This window comes from Miscanthus floridulus, chromosome 2, assembly GCF_019320115.1.
Source record: "Miscanthus floridulus cultivar M001 chromosome 2, ASM1932011v1, whole genome shotgun sequence".
Lineage (NCBI taxonomy): Eukaryota > Viridiplantae > Streptophyta > Magnoliopsida > Poales > Poaceae > Miscanthus > Miscanthus floridulus.
This window is the reverse complement of record NC_089581.1, coordinates 1587352-1610497: the sequence shown is the minus strand read 5'-3', so window position 1 is coordinate 1610497 and position 23146 is coordinate 1587352. Positions and strand designations below refer to the sequence as shown.

Here is a 23146-nt window from a genome sequence, read left to right as displayed (position 1 = left end):
ATTAGCCACACAGACAGGAGATGAGGACTGTGGTAGTGTGTGTGTACAGTGTACGTGGTGGTAGCCGGTGAGTGTGAGACGATGAATCAATCGAGAATCGACGATTGAGAATGAGACATTGAGACCATATATATCATTCTCTGCTGCGTCGTTCTTGCATTAATTGACAGACAGAGGCACACCGTAGGAGTAGCCCTGCACTGCAAGTTCGTCTGCAACAACTCCAAAGCACATCACATCTATCCACGGCCGATTGGCTAATATTAAGAAGTTAGCTGGTGCTGGTGCTGGTGATGGCAATGGCATCCACGGCTATCGCCGGCGGTGGCCAGGTCCTCAACGTCTCGAACCCGGCGGTGGTTCGCGTGCGGCAGCTCATCGGCGGCACGGCGGAGTACTCCTCAGGTGCGTGCATATGAGCTTGTTTGTTCGTTCCCTTTGTCATCATCGGTTGTACATGGATGCAATAAACCATTGATCGATCGATTCACGGTCGGTGCAGACGGGTGGAGACGGTGCTGGGAGGAAGGCGTGACACCGTGGGACCTGGGCCAGCCCACGCCCGCCGTCGTCGACCTCGTCAACTCAGGCACCCTGCCCGGCGGCGATCACGACGGCCGCGCCACCACCGTCCTCGTCCCGGGATGCGGCGCCGTGAGTGCACACTGCACAGCATGGTCACCATGCATGCTGACCTCGATCACCATCTCACACATGCATCGATCGATATCGTGTTGTGGGTGCAGGGGCACGACGTGGTCGCGCTCTCCGGCGCTGGCCGCTTCGTCGTCGGCCTCGACATCTCCGAGGCCGCCATTCACAAGGCCAGACAGGTACGCCGCCGTGCGCCATTTTCGGCACTGCGCCGGGCCGTGTTGTGCTTCTGCATTCATCAAATTGTATTCGGTATGCATGATATGATTCTGCGTGTAACAGCGGGCGGCGGCGGCCGACGGGAACTCGTTCGACTTCGTCGCTGCCGATTTCTTCACCTGGGAGCCGCCGGACAAGTTTGACATCATCTTCGACTACACGTACGTGCGTGGTGATTTTCTTCTGTTCATTGATAATAATTCATTTCATGCAATTCATGGCGAAATTAAACGAGACGATTTCTTGTGTTGGTTTGCATTGCTTTGTCAGATTCTTCTGTGCTTTCGAGCCGTCGATGAGGCCAGCATGGGCCAAGAGAATTGCCGACCTGCTCAAACAAGATGGAGAGCTTATTACCCTCATGTACCTGGTATAATAATAACATACATATAAATAATCACTGATCAAACATGATATACGTATGTGCTGGGATCTGTTCATATATATACACGTCAATGCATATGCATGGCAGGCTGAAGGACAGGAAGCTGGGCCACCATTCAACACAGCAGTGGTCGAGTAAGATGCTGTTATCTGTCTAGTGTATATATACTTCTGTATTTCATGGCTGCAAACAGTAAAGTAATATATATAATACTACGAAATTGTTTTAATGTGTGTATGCATGCATTGCAGCTACGAGGAGGTGCTGAATCCCTTGGGTTTGGTCATGAACAGCATCCAAGACAACGAGGTGGCAGTCCAATCACGAAAGGTACTACGTACTACTGTAATTCAATTGCCTAACTGTCGGGTATCAGAGGGTGTTTGGTTGTTCCTTCTAAATTTTAGTCGTTGTCCCATTGAATGTTTAGACACATGCATAGAGTGTTAAATATAGACTAATTACGAAACTAATTACATAGTTTGCGACTAATTTGCGAGACGAATCTTTTGAGCCTAATTAGTCCATGATTTGACAATGTTTTGCTACCGTAAATATGTGCTAATGAGTAATGACAGATTAATTAGGCTTAAAAATTTCGTCTTGTGGAGTACTGACGGATTATGTAATTTGTTTTTTTATTAGTATCCGAACACCCCATGCAACATCCTCCCGACACACCTCCTAAATTTTAGTAGCAGGATCCAAACACCCCCTCAATATCAGAGATACCCGGGAGAAGAAAGCTAATGACCGCGAACGCTAACTCCCTCGAATGGTCAAGAACGTATCTTGGTCTCGCCCGGCCCTGAGGGTACGGGCTCCATCTCGCCCGACCTCAATGATACGGGATCCGGGTCACCCGACCCCAAGGGCGCGGGCTCTGTCTCGCCCGACCCCTCAGGCGAGAGCCCCGTCACGCCCGACCCCTCGGACGAGAGCCCCGTCATGTCCGACCCCGAGGGCACGGACTCCGCCTCACCCGATCCCAAGAGCGCGGGCTCTGCCTCGCCCGACGGAGGTACGTACCGCCCCCAATCATTACGGGTCTAAAACTACGAGTCCAGGGTCAAACTTATGACGTCAGAAGGGGAGCAGGCGCGTCTTGACGTGACCCACGGCCACGACGGGCCACGTCTGAGGACGCATGTCACCAACAGCATTGGGAGTGCCGGCGCTGTGCTACCTACTCCCCGTATGGCCTCTAGCGGAGGCATCAGCGAGCCATACCATCCGCTGGGACGGGATGAAGCGCCATGACCGGCTGACGACACCCGCGTACGGCGCTAGTGATGAATAGGGCCGCAACGTGGAGCCATCCCCGTCATCATCTATAGGGCCAGCGGGACCCGCATAAAGGAGATGGAAGACGTTGAAATCCCGGAAGCCTTCCTCTCCTCGTCTCTCGCTCTCTGATGTAACCTGCATCTTTCCCTTCATCTATAAAAGGGGAAGCAGGGCATCCATGGAGAGGGGGGCATTCCCACACATCTAACACGCCTGAGCGGCTGAAGGCTTAGGCACTCGACAGTAGACAAAGAGCTCAACCAGACTCACTCTTTTCATCAGAGACTTGGAACCTTCTCCCTCTCTCGTATGTTTATAACCCCTACTATAAACCAAGTGCCGATAACACGAGCAGTAGCAGACTGGACGTAGGGACATTTCGCCCGAACCAGTATAAATCCTTGTGTCCTCCGAGCACAGCCATCTGGGTCAGACACGCAAACTAGAAATTTACTAGCCGATGATTCGAAACACGATAGTTGGCGCACCAGGTATGGCCTTTTGCGCGCCTCATCGTCCACAACAGGCCACGGATGGCTAGCCATGGTGTTAGCTGGGTCCTGGGCGCGTATGTGCGCTTTGGGAGCCTGGACTTCATCGTCACCACGGAGGGAGAGCTAGAGCGGGCGTCTGCCCCCGTCCAACTCCTTCGCTCCATCGGCCTCGACGCAACCATCGAAGCTCTCGAGAAGTTGCAGCTGCGCACACCGGAGGCATGTGTCCCCAGGAGCGACTAGCTCCTCGGCTTCGATTACGGGGTGCTAGAGCGTCAGCTCGACGTCTTCCTGGGACCCCGACCGTCCTAGGAGGATGTGCGCTGCCTCACATTCTCCTTCGCCAACGTTATGACGTAGCTTGCCGTAGGGGAGTCGCTCTCCCCGAATATCTCACCTGGGACGCCCCGACAGCGTTCCCGTTCAGTCAGCGCACTACCATGAGGACTGTTGGTCACCTCATGGTACAGCGCATGTACCCATCTCCCACGGATGACGAATTCATGGGAATGGCCAATTACATCATGGAGTCTTTCCACGACCTCGCGGGAGATTCAGAGTTGATCTCCGACTCTGACTCTAGTAGGGGGAGCCATCACCCCTCGTGAGAATGTTTTATGGCAGGTGCCCCCAAAGGACGCATCGAAAGCGTCCATGTGGGAGGGGCTACCCCACCAAACGACTTTGATGATGAAGTTGAAGAAGATGCGGGGGCCCTTCCCCGCATGCAGGTGGAACAGCTAAGGGCGTGGCATCAGGAGCTCGAAGATGCGCGCCTTCAGCTAGACTAGGAGTGCATGAAGCTCGAATGCAAGATCGAGTGTCGCGGGGATGGTGGCCGCGCACACACCATCGCCCAGACGTAAACCGGAGGATCATTGAGGATGATGGAGGCATCCCGCACTTCGCTCGGGCAAGTCAGAACATAGATGTCGCGGTGGCCCTACTCTGAAATCTCCCAGAGCCCACGACACCTAAAGACCATCGGGCCCACCTCAAGATCCGCACGCTGCTCGAGCGAGCAGCGGTGCAATAGGCAGAAAGCTTGATGTCTCGACGACGCGAGCTCAATGCCAGTCAACGTGTGTCTTCGAGACGACATGGCCAGGACATGTCCATCCACCAGTTGCCATGCGACGGTGGGGGACTTGCCATGGTCCCGGTGCATGAGCATCTTGGCCCCAACTGTGACGCATGCAACACCCTAGAGGCCCGCAGGCGTGGACGGGGTGATAAGAGAGAGGAGACCGGCCATGGCTACCATCCTTGTCGCGGCAGACGCTACGACAGCGGTGAAGACCGGAGCCTAAGCCCCAACCTGTCGGGGCCCCAGGCTTTTGGCCTGCACATACTTAACACGGCTTTCCCACCGCGGTATCGACCGCCGACCAACGTCCCGAAGTACTCCGAGGAGACAAACCTCGGCTTGTGGCTCAAGGACTACCGGCTTGCTTGTCAAGCCAGTGGTGTGGCTAGTGATTACTTCATTATCCGTAACCTCCCCTTGTTCCTGACCGATTCGGCACGAACATGGCTAGAGCACCTTCCGCCCAACCAGATTCAAAGTTGGGCGGACTTGAAAGAGATCTTTGTGGAAAACTTCTAGGGCACCTACACGCGCCCTGGGAAGCCCTAGGATTTGAAAATTTGCCGATAGAAGTCTGGAGAGACTCTCCGCGAGTACATTCGACGCTTCTCTAGGCAATGCAATGAGTTGCCTGATGTCGCCGATGCCGACATCATCGGAGCCTTCCTATCTAGGACCACCCACGAGTTCCTGGTTCACAAGCTAGGACGTAAGGGCCCTCGGACCACCAAGGAGCTCCTCAACATCGTGACTAGCCATGCCTTAGGCGAGGAGGTGGTCGGGGTGATTTTTTATCACTCTAAAGGCAAAGCGAGGCGGGACGAGGATGCCAATGAGGGCCCCTCTAACCGTCCAAACAAGAAGAAGAACAAGCAGCAGCATAGGGGCTCGCTCATGGCCGCTGCCGAGCAAAAAGGCCGTAGCATTGCTCCCGACCACTTTGAGAAGCTACTCGAGGGGTCATGCCCGAACCACGTATTCCCCGTCAAGCATCTATATAAGGACTGCGCCCTCATGAAGCGGTTCCTGTCTGACGGCTTCGACAAGGGGAACTAGAGAAAGAAGCCTGAGCCAGCGACAGACGACGCCAAGGGGAATGATGGTGACTTTTTGACCCCAGACGACTGCCTCATGATCTTTGGTGGGATGGTGGCCTACGACTCCAAGCGTCGCCAAAAGATCGCACGCCGCGAGGTCTACGCGGCCGAACCGACCACGCCGTCTTTCCTCCGGTGGTCGGAGTCTACCATCACCTTCGATCGATCCGACCACCTATATAGCACCCCACGGCCGGGGAGGTATCTGTTCATGGTTGACCCGATCGTTGGCACGAAGCGCCTCACTAAGGTGCTGATGGATAGAGGCAGCGGCCTCGACATCATATACGCTAAGACACTTGGTGCCATGGGCATCGACCGATCTCATGTCCGACCGATCGGGGCGCCTTTCCACGGCATCGTGTCGGGGAAGCAAGCCATACTGCTCAGGCAGATCGACCTGCCCATCACCTTCGGGGATTCGACCAACTACAGGATGGAGACCCTCACCTTCGAGGTGGTTGGATTCCATGGGACCTACCACGCCATTCTAGGATGACCATGCTACGCGAAGTTCATGGCCATCCCCAACTACACCTACCTAAAGCTCAAGATGTCGGGCCCATGTGGGGTCATCACCGTCGGCACCACCTTCTAGCATGCTTACGAGTGCGAGGTTGAGTGCTGCGAGCATGCCTCGGCAATCATCGCCTCTGAGGAGCTCATGGTCATCAAGGAAGGGCTATCGAGGAGGTACCCGACTCCAAGCGGTCGGCCAGATCCTTTGAGCCCGCGGAGGGCGTCAAGGAGGTCCTCATAGACCCTAGTTGCTCCGAGGGCAAAGTGGTGTGCATCAGCACCACGCTTTCCTCCAAATAGGAAAGCGCGCTCATCGACTTCCTCCGTGCCAATAGAGATATCTTCGTGTGGAAACCCTCGGACATGCCGGGCGTCCCGAGGGAAGTCACTGACATGCCTTGAAGATCAAGCCGGGCTCCAAGCTAGTGAAGCAGCGCCTACGCCGTTTTGATGAGGAGAAGCACAGGGCTATCGGCGAAGAGATCACAAAGCTTTTGGCAGCTAGATTCATCAAGGAAGTGTATCATCCTGAGTGGTTAGCCAGTCCTATCCTTGTACGAAAAAAGAATAGGAAATGGAGAATGTATGTTGACTACACGAGTCTCAATAAGGCATGTCCAAAGGATCTGTTTCCTTTGCCATGTATAGATCAAGTAGTCGACTTGACCTCAAGGTGCGAAACCCTCTGCATCCTTGATGCGTACTCTGGGTACCATCAGATCGCCATGAAAGAGTCCGACCAGCTTGCGACTTCTTTCATCACCCCGTTCGGGTCATTCTGCTATGTCACGATGCCTTTCGGTCTAAAAAATGCGGGAGCTACATACCAGCGATGTATGCTCAAGTGTTTCAGAGACCTCATTGGGTGAACCATTGAGGCCTACGTAGACGACATCGTGGTCAAGTCTAAATAGACCGACTAGCTCATAGATGACCTAGAGCAGACCTTCACAAAACTACGAGCAAACGACATCAAACTCAACCCTGAAAATGTGTTTTTGGGGTCCCGAGAGGCATGCTACTTGGGTTCATCGTCTCTGAGCGTGGCATCGAAGCCAACCCAGAGATGATCTCGGCCATCATGAGGATGGGTCCGATCTAGAATCTAATGGGAGTGCAACAAATCATGGGGTGCCTCGTCGCGCTTAGCCATTTCATCTCACGCCTTGACGAACAAGGCCTCCCGCTATACCGACTTCTGAAGAAGACTGATCGGTTTGTGTGGACTCCTGAGGCTCAGGAGGCACTCGACAAAGTCAAGGAAATCCTGACGAAAGCCCCAATCCTAGTCCCCCGATCGATGGAGAGGCGCTCCTGCTCTATATCGTGGCCACCACACAAGTGGTCAGCGTCGCCTCGGTCATAGAGCGGGAGGAAGAGGGACCCGCCCTCAAAGTGCAGTGCCCCGTATACTTCATTAGCGAGGTCTTGTCCAACTCCAAGACTCACTACCCACAAATCCAAAAGCTCTTGTACGCCGTCCTGATCGCCAAGAGAAAGCTGCGTCACTACTTCGAGTCACACCCGGTGACGGTCGTGATGTCCTTCCCTATCGACGAGGTCATCCAAAACCGGGACACCATAGGGAGAATCGCCAAGTGGGCACTTGAGCTGATGGGTCGGGGCATTTCGTATGCCTCTCGGACAACCATCAAGTCCCAAGCACTGGCTGATTTCGTTGCGGAATGGACCAAGGTTCAGATGCTGCCAGCAGCCATCGACCAAGAGTACTAGATGATGTACTTTGATGGGTCATTGATGAAGAGAGGCGCTGATGTGGGGCTAGTTTTCATTTCGCCCCTCAGGATACGCATGAAGTACGCGGTCCGCCTCCAACAATGTGGCCGAATACGAGGCGCTCATTAATGGCCTACGCATTGCCATTGAGTTGGGCATCCGATGGCTTGATGTCTGAGGTGACTCACAGCTGGTCATCGGTCAAATTATGAAGGAGTCAAGCTGCCATGACACCAAGATGGTTGCTTACTGCCGAGAAGTCCGCTAGCTGGAAGATAAGTTTGATGGCCTCGAACTCAATTACATCCTGAGGTAGCTCAACGAGGTAGCTAACACACTGGTGAAGATGGCGTCCAACCAAGAGCAGGTGTCGACGGGCGTCTTTGCCAGCGATCAACAGAAGCCTTCGGTCCGCTATGAGGAACGGGGACAGACTGAGGACAAGCTGCTTACGCTAGGCTCAGGGGCTGACCGACCACCCGCCCCCAATGAACCCAAAGTCATGGAGCTTGACAAAGGTCCAGTGGCAGAGCCTGACCTTTTAGCTGACTAGTGGACCCCGTACCTCGATTGGCTTCTCCATGAAGTGCTCCCCATGGACAAGACAGAGGCCCAGCAGATCGCATGTCGAGCCAAGTCTTTCGTCATTATTGAGGAGGAGCGCTACAAGTGAAGCCACACCAGAATCCTACAACGTTGCATTCCTGTTGAACAAGGAAGGCAACTACTAAAGGACATTCATGGTGGGGTCTGCGGACATCATGCCACACCCAAAACCCTAGTCAGAAACACATTCCGATGGGGCTTCTACTGGCCGATCGCGGTGGCCGACGCTGAGCAGATTGTGCGCACCTGTGAAGGGTGTCAATACTATGCCCGGCAGACCCACCTACCAGCCCAAGCACTCCAAACGATCCCCATCACATGGTCGTTCATGGTCTGGGGTCTTGATAAGGTTGGACCTCTCAAAAGAGCGTCCGGGGGCTACACACACTTGCTTGTCACCGTAGACAAGTTTACAAAGTGGATAGAGGCTCGGTCAATCTCCGTGATTAAGTCCGAGCATGCTGTGTTATTCTTTCTCGACATCGTCTATCGCTTTGGAGTCCTGAACTCCATTATCATGGACAACGGCACACAGTTTACCGGGAAGAAGTTCCTTCGATTCTACGACGAATACCACATCCGCGTTGATTGGGCCACCGTGGTGCAACCCCGCACGAATGGGCAGGTCAAGCGCGTGAATGACATGGTCCTACAAGGTCTCAAGCCTAGGATTTTCAACCGGTTGAATAAGTTTGGCGGGCGTTGGGTCGCAGAGTTTCTCGCGGTGCTCTAGAGCTTAAGGACGACCCCCAGCCGGGCCACCGGCTACACACCCTTCTTCATGGTCTATGGTTTTGAGGCTATCCTCTCGACCGACCTCGACTATGGGACGCCGAGGGTCAGGGCATACAACGAGCAGGGAGCCGAGGCGTCCCTCGAGGACACCATGGATCAGCTCGACGAGGTGCGCGATGTTGCCCTCCTCATCTTGGCCAAGTACCATCAGGCACTGCACCGATACCACAGCCGTCGGGGTCGAGCCTTCAACACCGGGGACCTAGTACTCCGCCTCGTCCAGAGCAACAAAAATCATCACAAGCTGTCTATGCCATGGGAGGGACCGTACGCCGTCGCGGAGGTGCTCTGACTAGGCACCTACAAGCTCAAGACCATCGACGGCAAGGTCTTCACCAACGCATGAAACATCGAGCAGCTACGTCGCTTTTACCCCTAGCCTATGCATATAGTTAAGAATGATATTTCTGAATTATGAAAATATTTTCTCTTATCGGTTTCGCTATTGTTCCCTCTATCTTTAGTGACACCCGACCCCGGCAACCATAGGGGGTCGGGCATCACTCGGGGGCTGATAAGAGTATATCTACCCAGAGACATTCTTTGCGCCTAACCCTCCCTTACGTTAAGATCTCAAAGTAAGGGCTATGGAAACAAACCCTGAGTAAAACTAGTCGGACTGTAAGAAACCTACGCCCCAGCTGCTAGGGCGTTTTTGCTCACCAGCGTGATCAGAGTTGTTTCGCCCGCATCCCAAGCTTTACAGCCTTAACCACGAAAAGGGTCGAAACACATTAACCTTTTTTTAAAAAGGACGAAGAACCAAAAGATTGTTCAACCATAGCAGAAATTAAAATCTATCCATTTATTACAAGGTCATTATTTGGCCTAACTAACTAATTTTTTGGGAGTATGATCTCATCCTCTATCTAGGCAGATAAGTCCTATGCTAGAGGGGCCACCTCCTTCTCGATGTCCTCTAGCTCGGCATCGGAGTAACCGGGCACGAAGCCCTGGCTCATCGTCTCTAGATCGATGTTCTCATAGTGAGAACGAGCGATCGCGAACGATCGATGAACGCCCAAGCGGAGTGTGTCCCTCGCCATCTTGCACACCCGATCCATGATTCGTACTGCGTGGATCGTGAGTGAGCTTGTCTCCTACGCCGGGGCTAGCTCGAGGTCATCGTAAACCAGCTGGACGGTGACGCGTAGGGCGTCGTGCTCATCGCTCTCCTTTAGGAGGGTGGCCTTCACCTCACCGAGCTCCTTCTCTAGGCTACGGCACTTCGTCACCTCTGCCCCGAGCCTGTGATCAAGACCTACCCAAAACACGCACCAGCCATGTCGAAAAGCCTATTGTGGATCCTAGAGAGAAGGATAGCAAAGGAAGACCAGGGGCTTATCGTCAACGTCCTCCTGGAACTTGCGCGCCACGTCACGCTGTTGGGCCACCTCGACCTCCAAGTTCTAGGCCTGCTCCAAGCGCTGGCTGACCTCCGCGGTAAGTCTAGCTATCACCACCTCTGCCGTGGCCTTTAGATCCTTCTCCCCTGGAGCTCATCCTTTAGGAGGTCGATCTGCTGCTAGGCGTCGTCATGCTCCTTCTATAGCCACTCGATCTCTGTGGCGTCCGTGCACGTACTCTCGACCAGGTCCAAGAGCTTCTCCCTAGCTTCACGGGCGTCGTCATGAGCCTTCGCGTACTTGATCCACAGGTTGGCCAACTCCTGGTGAATGGGGGCAAGTTCGGCCACTTCTTGACGAGCGGCAGTGAGCTGGGCGGCCAGTTCCTCACGTAGCCACTGCCCCGTGGCTCGTGCTGCTCCTTCACCGTGAGGCGATCCCAAACGCCCTTCTCACAGTGAAGGAACATAGACTTCTCCTGGCTATGGTCCATGAGAACCTACGAAAAGGGTACTAGTTAAAAGGCAAAAAAAGGGAAGACGAAGGTCGAAAACGTTGATGCACTATACCTAGCTAACTGGAGCAATGACATCTTGTAGCGAACTCAGCACGGTGGTCAGGGTCCGGACCGTGATCCCCACCTCTGCGTGGACGCTCCCCCACTCCCTCTTCTCCGCGGCATCGTCGAGGGTGAAGAGCGTCACCCCCGGGTCCCGACGGTTGGCCAACCTGATATGGGGTCCTCCCCAGGTGTGAGGGTCGCCACTGACCCAGACCAGAGGCCAAGATGCCTCTACGCTGACCCCAAGTAGCGTTGACCCCTCTCACGACCACAACTCCTCTCGAGCGGGCCCCCCAATAGTAGAAGGGCGGGTTACACGGACAAGGAAGCCTGCCATGCCGTCGTGCCTATCGAGGGTGCACCAGGCGTGGCCTCCTCCGTCCGTCTGCCCGAACGATAGCCCCGGTTGCCCCATCACTAGCATGCCCACTAGCGCGGACGATGGCTCTAGCCACGTCGCGCCTGCCATAGGCGACCCGGATGCGCTTTCCGCTGCCTGCCCTCCTGTAGATGTGGCTGACGGCTGCGCCTACCCAGTCGACCCCATGGTTGCCCTGGCCACGCTCCCGCCAGCCTTCGTCGTGGTGCTAGACGGGTCCTAGCGCACCCGCCGAAGGGCGAGAGTCTTCTTCGGCGCCAGCTTCAGGAGGGTCCCATGCCCCCCGACGCTGCGAAAGGCACGACAGTTAGTTCGCGGCGAAAAATTCATCAAAAAACAAAAGAATGAAAAAACTCTCAGCTTACCTTGACGTCGTCGGACGTTGACGTTTCATGGCTGGCCCGCCCGACCCCGACTGCGACTCCTCGTCGCGCTGCCATTTCGAGCCCTCTCTTTGCTCGGGAACTCGGATGAGGTGGAGCCACCGGCTCTCCTCAGCTCCGGGGGCACCGTAGAAGGTCCGGGTGGAGCGGGGCAACTTGCTCCTGCCGTCTCCGGGGGTGAGTCCTCCCCCTTTTGCTCTAGGAGATGCCACGGGAAGGGCCTCATCTACGGTGAAGGTGGGTCCTCATCTTCGCTGGCCAAATCGTCCCACGTGATGGGTGACCTAGAGCCGTCGCCCCCTTCTCCTCTTCTTCTTCCTCATCTTCCTCCTCTGACGAGCCTTGGCGCCGCTTCCCCCGCTGCAGCTTCGCCCACTCATTCACACGCCATTTCTTCTCATTGTCATCCTTCTCCTTTCTCCGTGTATCTATGACACGGTTCGCCGCCCTCACAGCCGCATGCTCCAGTAGCGGTGCGATAGAGGCCTAAAAGCCCAAATCCCTCAGCAACTCAATGAAGCCCGGCTCCGGCCGCATCATGGATGTCCCGAGATCAAGAACATGGTGTTGGACTCGTTCGTCGCCTCCTTGACGCTCTGCGCAATCTCGCTATTGCAAAGCGGCCCCTGAGCGAGCATCGTCTCACCGAGTTCCACGACTGGCACCATCCCGAACAACGAGAGGGCGTGCGCCATCAGCGGCGCCACCCTCCTCGTGTGATATGCTCCAATGACACTGGCCCCACAAAGGCCATGGCTCCTCAATGACACGACGGCCTCGAGGTTGTCGCACATCCTTTTCTTCTCTTTGTCGAGTGGCCCCCACGGCCACGTTGGCGGCGCCTCTTCGATCAAGCGCCCGGTGAAGTCCGGCAAGGGGGCGGCGGGGCCATTCTTCAAGTAGAACCACTGTGTGTGCCACTCCTTATTGGATCTAGACAACTAGTAGGGCATGTACTCGGCCGCCCGCCGCCCCCGAAGGTGGATGCCCGCGCATTCCATCGGCACCGGGATCTCCCCGCCTCTATCCTTGTTCCTGTGCAGGGAGATGGCGAAGAAGTACCTCCACAACTCGAAGTGTGGCTCGATCCCTAGGTACCCCTCGCACATCACGATAAGGCCGTGATGTGCTGGATCCCATTGGGATTGAGGTGTTATAGCTCGACCTGGTAGTGGTGCAGCAGCCCCTAGAAGAACAGATGAGGGGGGATCGTGAGCCTACGCTCATGAAAGGACATGAAAGAGACAATGTAACTATCGGGCGGCATCGGCACCTCCTGGTGGCTGGGAACCAGCCACTCCATTGTGTCAATCCTCCCATGAAGAAGACCGCCCTTGATGAGGCCCTCCATGCGTGCGTGGGTGACGTCGGAGTGGTACCACGACTCCATGGAAAGCGAAGAAAGAGGAGCGAGGGCTTTTTGGCGACGGTGGAGAAGCAAAAGCGACAGATCTAGGGTGCTAATGGCGAACTAGCAGAGGTAGCAGATCCGAATGACGGCGGTGGAAAGGCGGAGAAGGCAAGATTGCAGTTTGGCATGCCAAAACATGAAGGGGGAGCCCGCTATTTATAAGGCGGGATGAGACGAGAGGTGAACCATTCGCCTAGATCAACGTGCCCACCACACCCCATCACTTTGCCTCTCCAGGAATTGTGCACACACCACCCCCGCGTTGGACAGCGGTTCGCCTCCTCGATGGGCTGAAAACCGCCATAGGTAAGTAGGGATACAGAGCTAAAAACGCTCCCATGGCCCATTAAGGCCCAGGAGTTCGAAGGTTGGCCCACCGACGGGTTCACAACCGCTCCAGGACACCTTTAGAGTGAGGGGTGGAACGTGATGGGCCCGCTAGCGTCCAGTACCCGGGTGTACAAGCGTCGCGGGTATCCCGGCCCATGTTCGAGTCTTGATAGAGCGCGGTCCATCGAAAAAACCCTTGAGGGTGGACGACCTTAAGATGAGCCGACCCCTCGACTGGACCCTTGCTACGCATGGAGGCTCAAGAGTTGGACACACAAGGAGACCGAATACGCTGTCGCATAACAATGGCGAATCGGTCGGATCCTATGGAGGAATCAAAATCAAGAGAGATCTTCTCTGATCCCTCGAATCACACAGCTACATGCTCCTGAGGAGTCCGAACACGACGGAAAGGAATCTCGACCATACCAAGACATCCCGCAGCCCACAAAGAGAGATCAAGATCTTCAGAATCCTTTCATCCGAAAAAGCCTTCGAAGGAGTATCCTACTCCTCCGTAGGCTCAGGGGCTACTGTCGGGTATCAGTATCAGGGATACCTAGAAGAAGGAAGCTAATGGCCGCGAACGCTAACTCCCTCGGATGGTCAAGAGCATATCTTGATCTCACTCGGCCCCAAGGGCACGGGCTCCGTCTCGCCCGACCTCAAGGATACGGGATACGGGTCACCCGAACCCAAGGACGCGGGCTCCATCTAGCCCGACCCCTCGAGCGAGAGCCCCGTCATGCCTGACCCCTCGGGCGAGAGCCCTGCCACGTCCGACCCCGAGGGCGTGGACTCCGCCTCGCCTGATCCCGAGAACGCGGGCTCCGCCTCGCCCGATCTCGAGGGCACCGCCCTATAGTGGACTGTGATGCCTAAGAGGGGGGGTGAATTAGGCAACTTAAATTTGTACTTCTAAACTATGGCCTCTTTTTCTAACCTTAGCAAAACCTATGCAAAAGATAAACTATCTAAATGTGCAACTATAGTTTTGCTAGCGTGTTGCTATCTCTACCACAAAAGGAGTAATACAATCAATGTAAATGCGGAAGCTAAAGAGCAAGGTAGAGATATGCAAACTCCCATCGACGACTCTGGTATTTTTACCAAGGTATCAAGAAGCATGCAAGCTTCCCCCTAGTCCTCGTTGGAGCCCCTCGCAAGGGCCAAGCTCCCAGTCGGGTAACTTCGTGGATAGCCTCGGGCCTTCCCCACGCGTAAGTGGGTCTTCGACATGCCTTCCGGTAAGCCTCTCTCGGATGCTCCCTGCCGTCTTCACTATCAAGCTTCCGGCCAAAACGCCGCGGGCCTTGTTCCCTCCGGTACACGGTGGCGGCCACACCACAAATGTGATTGGTGTGATCTCACAAGACTACAAGCCCCTCCGATGTACAACAATGGTGCGCGCAAACACTGAGTAGTAAGAGGTATGCAAACCTCACTAAACACTAGGCCTAAACCTAGAGCAAGCGCATAAGCAGTGGTCTAATCAACCTAAGCACTTCGCAAAGCACCTACGCTAATTACCTAATCAATCACTAAGCACTATGTAAGTGGAGATCACTAAAATGGTGTATCAACACCCTTGATATGTTTCCTCAACTCCACACACTTCAAATGACCGATTGGGGGGGTCTATTTATAAGCCCCACCGAGAAAGTAGTTGTTGGGACGAAATCCTGCTTTTCTGCTACTGACCGAACGCTGATCACGTCCTGACCAGACGCGACCAGTTGTCCCAACCGTTGAAGCCGTGAACAACTGATCGGACGCTGCCAGCGTTCGGTCACCTGCCAGCGGACGCGTCCGGTCGCATTTTTGCCGCTCTAGAACCTTTCTGTACTCGACTGAACTCTGCTGCCTACGTCCGGTCGATCTGCCGCCAGCGTCCGGTCCAGCGTCCGATCACCTCTGTGAGCTCGTTTCTTAGCGATCTTGCGTACGGCTTGGTTCCTCTCTTCGTGCTTGGACTTTGCTTGATATCTTGGGTCTTCTCTTGTGCTCCTAGCGTCTTGCTTATGGTGTTGATCATCGGATCATCACATCGCCTTCGTCCAAGTCATGTCTTGCACCCTATTGGACTATAAAACAATCACTTACAAATTCATTAGTCCAATTTGGTTATGTTGGTCATCAAACACCAAAATCCAAAGTAAATGGGCCTAGGGTCCATTTTCCTTACACGCCCGACAGAGGTCCGTACCACCCCCAACCACTACGGGTCTAAAAGTACGAGTCCAAGGTCAAACTTCTGACGCTAGAAGGGGAGCAGGCGCGTCTTGACGTGACCCGCGGCCACGACTGGCCACGTCTGAGGATGCATGTCGTCAACAGCATCGGGCGCGCCGGCATTGTACTACCTACTCCCTGTACGGCCTCCAGCGAAGGCGTTAGTGAGCCATACTGTCTGCTGGGACGGGATGGAGCGCCACGACCGGCTGACGACTCCCTCGTACGGCGCCAGTGACGAACAGGACCACGATGTGGAGCCGTTCCCGTCGTCATCTACAGGGCCGCGCGTGACCCGCGTAAAGGAGATGGAAGACGTTGCAACCCCGAAAGCCTTTCTCTCCACGTCTCTCTCTCTCTCTCTCCGATGTAACTTGCATCTTCCCCTTCATCTATAAAAGGGGAAGCAGGACACCCCACGGAGAGGGGGGCATTCGTCTGAGCAGCTGAAGGCTTAGGTACTTGACAGTAGACAGAGAGCTCAACCAGACTCACTCTTTTCACCAGAGACTTGGGACATTCTCCCTCTCTCGCCTGTTTGTAACACCTACTATAAATCAAGTGCCGGTAACACGAGCAGTAGCAGACTGGACGTAGGGACGTTCCGCTCGAACCAGTATAAATCCTTGTGTCCTCCGAACACAGTCATCCGGGCAGACACGCAAACTAGAAATTAATTAGCCGGTGATTCGAAACACCGACACCAACCTAAACCTAGCATTACTAAGAAATGCAGTAATAATCTTTACTGAACTTGTTTGTTTCTCTTATACGTATTGTTAGGGAATGGAAAAAATGGCAAGGTGGAAGAGGATGGCAAACCCAACCAGCTTGAATTCTGCAGGAGAGACACAGACTAGCCCATAACATCAAACAATTCTTATGAACTCGGCGCTACTGAAATAAAAATCTGTGCTTCTATATTATTTATATATATGGAAGACTCCAGATATATCTTGTGTGCAATATAATATAATTGGTAATATTGTTCGTCATCATGCTTTGGATCATGTATCGCAAAACAGGAGTATATTGTTGCTCCCATTGAATAAATAGAGAGCCCTTTCTGTCATTCTGTGTAAGGCCACTCTCAATGGAAGTTGTATCCTCAATTAATAGGGTGTCAACTAAGCAAACTTGGTGACATGGCAAAGAATTAAACAATAGAGATGAAATGAGAGTTTCATATAGGTGAGATGAAAATTTTCTAAGTCTGAATGTGTCATAGAATTAAATGCAAATACGAAACACAAAAGAAATGAAACTATGCATTGTAGAAGGTATTTCAACCATGAATCAAATGCATTGAGAATGGCCTAACCAATCATTGTGACTCGGCTATGGAGTAAAGTTCTGCGCAAGTGCTGAAACTGATCGCCCATGTAGTCACTGCTTGTTACACAACATCCAGAGTGCTAACCGCCTAGGATGCAATAGACTACTATTCTCACCCTCTGTTCGCGCCCACACAACTACACATTCAACACAAGTACACACTCAACAGAGCGCTTGTAGCGAGCTGCGCGCCTCATAGATTATGACCTCACAAAACTGGGGCTATTCATCAGACATGTAATGCGTGTCATTGTTGGGCCTGCTGTTGGGAAGTAGCCAAGCGAAAAATCCCTTGTACGTTTCTCCTTTCAGCCTCTGGGATGAGTACTCGATGAGCATATGCCACAACTCACCGACCGTCCAGCCATGACGTAGTATCCACTGGATCACCTGTCACAGCATGACGATACAAGGGAAAAGGTCAAGGAACATATATATAACAAAGAAGCCTAACAGCACAGAGTTGTGATTAACACTTTTAGAATTTGACTGGCACACCAAAGTTTGCTGTGCATCCTCTCATACAGTGAGAAAAATGTTATTTGTAATTTTCCCTTTTTTTGGTTTGGAACCACTTGGTTTCCAACCTCCCAGGGTTAGCAAACTTTGTAACTCTTCTTTTTATCAATATAAATAAGTGAGTCTCGTGGTAATTGATTCAAAATAAATTTTGTTGGGCATCGTACAAGCTACTTGTTCTGAACTTTTAAAAATGTATCAGGCCCAATTGGTAGTTATCTCTAGGAGAGGCTCCATTGAACTGTGCCGAACAAGGATCCTCACTCTTTCAAGGGTAAGGATACACCAACTTTAGAAGTTGTACAGCTAGAGTTTAACTTTCTAATCATGTGGCATAAGAAAAAATTGTGGAAGGGATGTATAGTACCTCCTCTAATCTTTCCAGAGATGCATCCTCAAAGGTGTAGTAATTAACAAAAGGGCGGAGAGCCTGCACGATTAAGAAAATACAGATTTCACCCCCAAAAGAAAAGAGGCATACAAATTTATTTGATCCCTATGCATCAATCAGCCACCTGCATCTAAATGGAAACACATGTATCCTGTACCTGTGATGCAGCAATCCACTGAATCATGCTCTTGATTTCAGGGTTTCCACCAAAAGCACCACAACCCCAATTTCCTGTTGAAACTCCTATGTACTCATTGGAATTGATACTTGGAAAGTTACCCTTGTTGTGTGAATCCTGAACAGTATTTAAAAAATGAAAACATAATCAGCAAATATATGACATATCTGTCATACCTCTGGTGCTATGCATATACAGGCTTAATGTTTGGGCATTTCTTGAGATTACAGCACCAGAGTGCCATTTTTTCATCTGCATTTAGTTACATCACTGGCAGAACACAAGAAAGAAACTAACTAAAGGTTGCAATGTTGACTAAGGCCATATTGGCTGCAAAAATAAAAGGAAAGCGCTATTGAGTGAAACTCAATGGAGTGATTAGTTAAACAACCTGGAAAAGCTTCACATAAAGCTGGTGTTTTGATTGATCGAAAAATCCACAAAAAGCCTTGTTCACTTCCCTGAACAAAGGATAATTAGAAACAGTAAAACCATAAATATTATTTGCTTATAAAGGATATCATCAGTGACAACTGTGACATTCAAAAAAAGTTACTTATTACCTTAGGAGACAACCAGATTCATAGTGTAACCAAGCTGGACAGTCCAAAGCATCAATTGCAACTATCCTAGTTCTCCGTCTCCCCATTGAATCAAAGGGTTTGGTATCTAAATAGTCACCGACAAAGCGAAAGGAGGAACCATAACTGCAAGGAGAAACAGGTACTGGATTCATAGTATCATGTAAGGAAAATCATACAAGGATCATATCAGTCACTTCATCGAATCTATGAACTAAAGTAAGCAAAGGGTGGATAGGGTTTTCACTAACCCCATATACTGTGAGAACCGTTCTGCACCAAAAATTTCTATAGCCTCATTATCTTCCATAGAAGCCATGAATAGCATACCCACAATCAATTCGGGGTTTATCATGAAGCGGATCTCTTCCTGTACCATAGAGGAAAAACAGAGTGGTTACACAAAACCACAAGAGCATTGTAACATATGTAATCTATTTGAAAAGTCATTTCAATTCACAGCAGAACGCGAAGGACTTTTTTAAGCACAAACAGGAAATGGTGGATAAATTGCAATTCATACTGTGTAGATGCACAAATTCATCTGAAAACTGCTCAGAAATGAACAGCATCACATGATCCCACAGACCCTAACCAAAGTAGTTGCTACGAAATTGAAGATTGGGTAAACTAAAAATCTGCCAATCAAAAGAAAGGTACCTGCACACAACCCCTGGAAAGGGCACCTCCTCCCAAATATTTATTTGCAAAGTCAACTTGAAGGGCTTCTTGTTCCTCATCTTCTATAAAACCTGAGGAAAATACCTACTAATGAAAAGGAACCAGATAATCAGAAAAAAATTATAACAAACTTGAAGGCAATTTTATAATCATTACAACACAAACAGATAATCCAGTATCAGTAAATCAGTATACAGTGGTCTCTTACCCGGAATTGGCAGAGGGGTGCACTAGATGCCAACCACGCATGGATGTCAGGGTAGGGAATGCCATCAGAGAGGCCCCGGCGGGGAAGAACTTTGCGCTCAAACGAAACGAAACCAGTAGGTGTAGAATCAGTCACCCTCTCGAAATAGTGAACAAGGCACCTCACTTTCTGCTCCTGGCTTTGCGATCGGTGAATCAGCGCCCTGCGATCGGTGAACATAACATGAACATAGGTACTCCAATCTAGTTGTTTTTTTTTTCCAATCATAAGCGAAACAACACAGAATGCAAAGAGGACATACGTGAACAGGCCATCGAAATTGATGGTGGGAAGGCACGCCTGGTCCCTACCGGCCGTGGGGAAGAGGCAGAAGAGCGCGCAGGTGAGCAGCGCGGCGACGAACTCCTGGCTTAGGAGCACAAGGCCCACGTCCTGCGACGCCAGGACCCGGAGCCCGGAGGCGCCATGGCCGGCCTTGGCGTAGTGGTCCTCGAGCAGAATGGGGAGGCGGAGGAGGAGGCGTGCGAGGTTGGGGACGACCTCGGAGAACCAGCCCCGCGCCTGGGCCCGGGAGAGGAGGTCGTCGAAGAAGAGCGCCAGGCCGTCGGCAGCAAGCGGGGGCAGCGCGGGCAGGGCGAGCGCGAGGCGGAGGTCCGTGAGCGCGTCGGCGAGGACGTCCCCAGAGGCGACGCGGCTGACGTCGGGGCCGAGCGCGAGGGCCCGGAGCGACTCCTGCGCCGCGGGCGGCCAGAAGAGCGCGCCGCCGCGGAGGACGACGGGGAGGAAGGGCAGCGCCGAGCGCAGGTCGCCGCGCGCCGCCAGGCCTGAGGCCGCCGGCTCCTCCATTGCGGCGGGGGCGTAGGAGCGAGTGGGTCTGGGTCTGGGTCCGGGTCGGTCGGCTCGGCCGCGAGCCCGTGTGGTTTGGGCTTCGGGCCGCCACCCCCACCCGAGTGGAGTCCACACGGTTCCCGCGTCAGGGAATTTTTTTTTAATTTTAACCCTTTTTTAATATAATTTTAAATTTAACACTGTCGTTTTTTTAAACTAACATTTTTGATCGCGTCTATTGCCCTGACGCGGCCAAATGCCTGTGTCGCGTCTTGCATGGTGGCGCGGCACAGGGCTGACGTGGCGTGGGCCGACCGGGGGGGGTCGCTGACATGGTGGGTCTTGCCGCGCCACCGACCCTGGCGCGGCAGTGCCGCGCCCTGATCTATGGCGCGGCAGGACCAGATATATACCGCGTGCGAGCCCACCCGCCCGCACGCACCCCTGCCCTGCCCGCCCGCCCGGACTCGCCTCGCCCCACTCGCACCCGCACGGCCCGGCCTCGGTCGCTCACACACGCCGCGCCCGGCCACTCCCGCCCTGCAGCGCCCTAGCCAGCCGCGCCACGAACGCCGGTGCGTCAAGGCCGCCTGCTCCTAAGGTACCTCCCTCTCAATTTCATATTTTTTATTATTATCTAGTATAGTTAGTATTTTTTGTATCCCTACGGTACCCCACGTGCCCTCGCAATCCTCGAGCGGCCGTCGCAAAAGCAAAAGAGTTGATGATGGTCTGCTAGTGCTAGCATTTTAGGAGCATGTAGGGGCATCGAGGCTATTTTCATTAACTATTAGTGTATTTGACCAAATTTATATAATAGCGTACTAATATTTATGATACATAATAGGTACTATTACATTAAGCATGGAGTATACTTTCGTAATAAACTTATTAGGAGATAGAAATATTGATACCGTTTTTTTAGTTTTGATCAAACTTAAACATATTTGACTACTCGAGAAGCAAGATGTGTATTTATTTAGAGACGGAGAGATTACTTGTAATTTTAGAATCAAAGTTTTATATGAATTGATTATGCATTTATTATCTAGTATAGTTAGAATTTTGGGTTTAGAGATTTAGGCTAGTTAGGTTAGTGAATTTGTTTGTGATTTGTTTGTGAACTTACTAATGTTAACTTGAATTTTGTTAATTTGAATGCTCTAACGCTTTGTTTATCAATTTGTAACAGGATGGTCCCTCCCACGCAGCACCCGTTGTATCCCATTCTGGAGGTGGAGTACGACGATCAGCACCGAGCACACATCTTGAGTGACAACGACGCAGAGGTGTCCTTGCCTCCTTTGAGGCCCCGCACTCACACCAGGGCGCATCAGTAGGACAAGCGTTATACGCAGTATATACGGCGTGCCGGCTTCCTCGAGCTTGTTCGTGTTGTCAACCACGGTCTTCCGTCTCTTGACCTAGCACTACTTACTACAGCTGTAGATAGGTGCGAGTGCATTCTTTGTACGTAAACTTTCTTGTAACAAATTGGAGGCAACTAACAGGTCTACGAGGACACATATCAAGCCTCCGTACACTGACGTGGCGATCGACGAGGACTCAGATGTCATTGAAGATGTGTACGACGTTACCACTAGGGAGGACACACAGCTACAGAGAGCTCTACTTCAAAGATACGTGGTAAGACACTTGAATGGTACAATTTGTTATCCTTTTGGTATTAAGTATGTGTACTAAAACTGTCCAACCGCGTTTCTGTACCCAGACGACACAATTGTCAAGGCTGTCCAACGAAGCAGCGTTCCGGCTTCACGAGTCTAGAGGGCAGGGGCCAGGCGTTCTCATGGCTTTTGTGGAGGTAAACATAAACTTGTCCGTTTCAAAAATATTTCTTTATTATATATGCGTTTGGGTAATGAACTAACTTTAACGTCTATTTATGCAGAAGGTGAAGAAGAGCTGCAGAAAGCTAGCTCAGAAGTTGAGCTGCATGGATACTCCTTATGAGGAACCGCCACTCACCGCACGGTCGGGTGGCACGTCTTCAGCATCTTTGAGGACACCAGCCGGCTCTTCTCAGCCGATGACGCAGGGTGCCACTTTCGCGGTGCGTACATCATCACATCATAGCGCTGGGAAGGACCCTGCAACCGAGAACGAGGAGGAGGACGATGACGACGACGACGAACCCCCGGGCTTCCGCGGACATCACGGCCAGTGGGACGAATGGCCGCAGGACGAGATCGGCATGTCTCAGCTAGGTGGTGCCCCGTTTGGCACCTAAGGAGCCTCACAGGTACTAACAAAGATAGTTTATTTCAATACGTAGGCTCCATGAACTAACGATCATAAAGAATTATAAGTAATCGTGTGTATCATATACCTGCAGGGTACGAGCCGTACGCATCGTCGACGCGACCATACCGACGTTGGCTACACTCCCAATGTGTTGCCAACAAATCCGAAGAGACAGAGGCTTCCGAGGGATCCTTACACTCCTAGGTCTTAGTTTGTTTAGGTCAAACGAATATTGGCATCCGAAACTTACGGGGTTATTTGGTTATGTTATGTCAAACTTATGTCAAAACAATGAATATGTTATGTGGCAGCTTGTCAACTTGCTTCTTATTCGTTTCTTTGAGTCGCGGCAGCACTGCCGGCGAGATTAAGTACCCTGCGTTCGCAAACCGGCAGTCCCGTCGTATCTGGACACCGGTGGTAATTTTTCGTAATTGATTAGTTAAAATGGTGCATAACCGTATTATGAAAGGCGAAAAACTAATCATTGGCTTGTCAAATTCTCTATTCGGCCGTGAAAAAAAACGCAACAAAATACGGGCGCGACGCGTTTCGATTCTACCATCCAGGTAGCCCGGGCCGGCGGCAGGCGCAGCGGCCAGGTGGTGTGGCTGCTTGTACGGTATGTTTGGTCCAG

At 52.3% G+C, this 23146-nt stretch overlaps 2 protein-coding genes across 8 annotated transcripts; one reads left to right on the top strand and one right to left on the bottom strand.

The window, feature by feature from the left end:
- The first annotated feature begins 51 nt into the window (after positions 1–51).
- Positions 52–22763, top strand: LOC136514486 (probable thiol methyltransferase 2). 7 transcript variants are annotated; one of them, XR_010773660.1, is made up of 12 exons: positions 54–405; positions 503–654; positions 747–833; positions 937–1034; positions 1144–1243; positions 1346–1392; positions 1510–1588; positions 21437–21632; positions 21756–21891; positions 21977–22069; positions 22157–22507; positions 22601–22763. XR_010773660.1 is itself a non-coding variant. In XM_066508435.1 (8 exons), the coding sequence occupies exons 1-8, from the start codon at positions 294–296 to the stop codon at positions 16388–16390; spliced, it is 759 nt and encodes a 252-aa protein (XP_066364532.1). In that variant the 5' UTR covers positions 56–293; the 3' UTR covers positions 16391–16679. The 7 variants fall into 7 exon arrangements, 2 of the variants coding, with proteins under 2 accessions (XP_066364547.1, XP_066364532.1); XR_010773662.1 differs by having other exon boundaries at positions 21437–21651; XR_010773668.1 differs by lacking the exon at positions 1346–1392 and having other exon boundaries at positions 52–405.
- On the bottom strand, positions 16842–20277 carry LOC136514475 (poly(ADP-ribose) glycohydrolase 1-like). Its single transcript, XM_066508427.1, has 9 exons — positions 19718–20277; positions 19417–19618; positions 19188–19292; positions 18779–18897; positions 18510–18653; positions 18338–18407; positions 17926–18063; positions 17745–17807; positions 16842–17248 (listed from the first exon to the last, which is right to left on the bottom strand). The coding sequence occupies exons 1-9, from the start codon at positions 20260–20262 to the stop codon at positions 17081–17083; spliced, it is 1554 nt and encodes a 517-aa protein (XP_066364524.1). The 5' UTR covers positions 20263–20277; the 3' UTR covers positions 16842–17080.
- Positions 22764–23146: the final 383 nt, after the last annotated feature.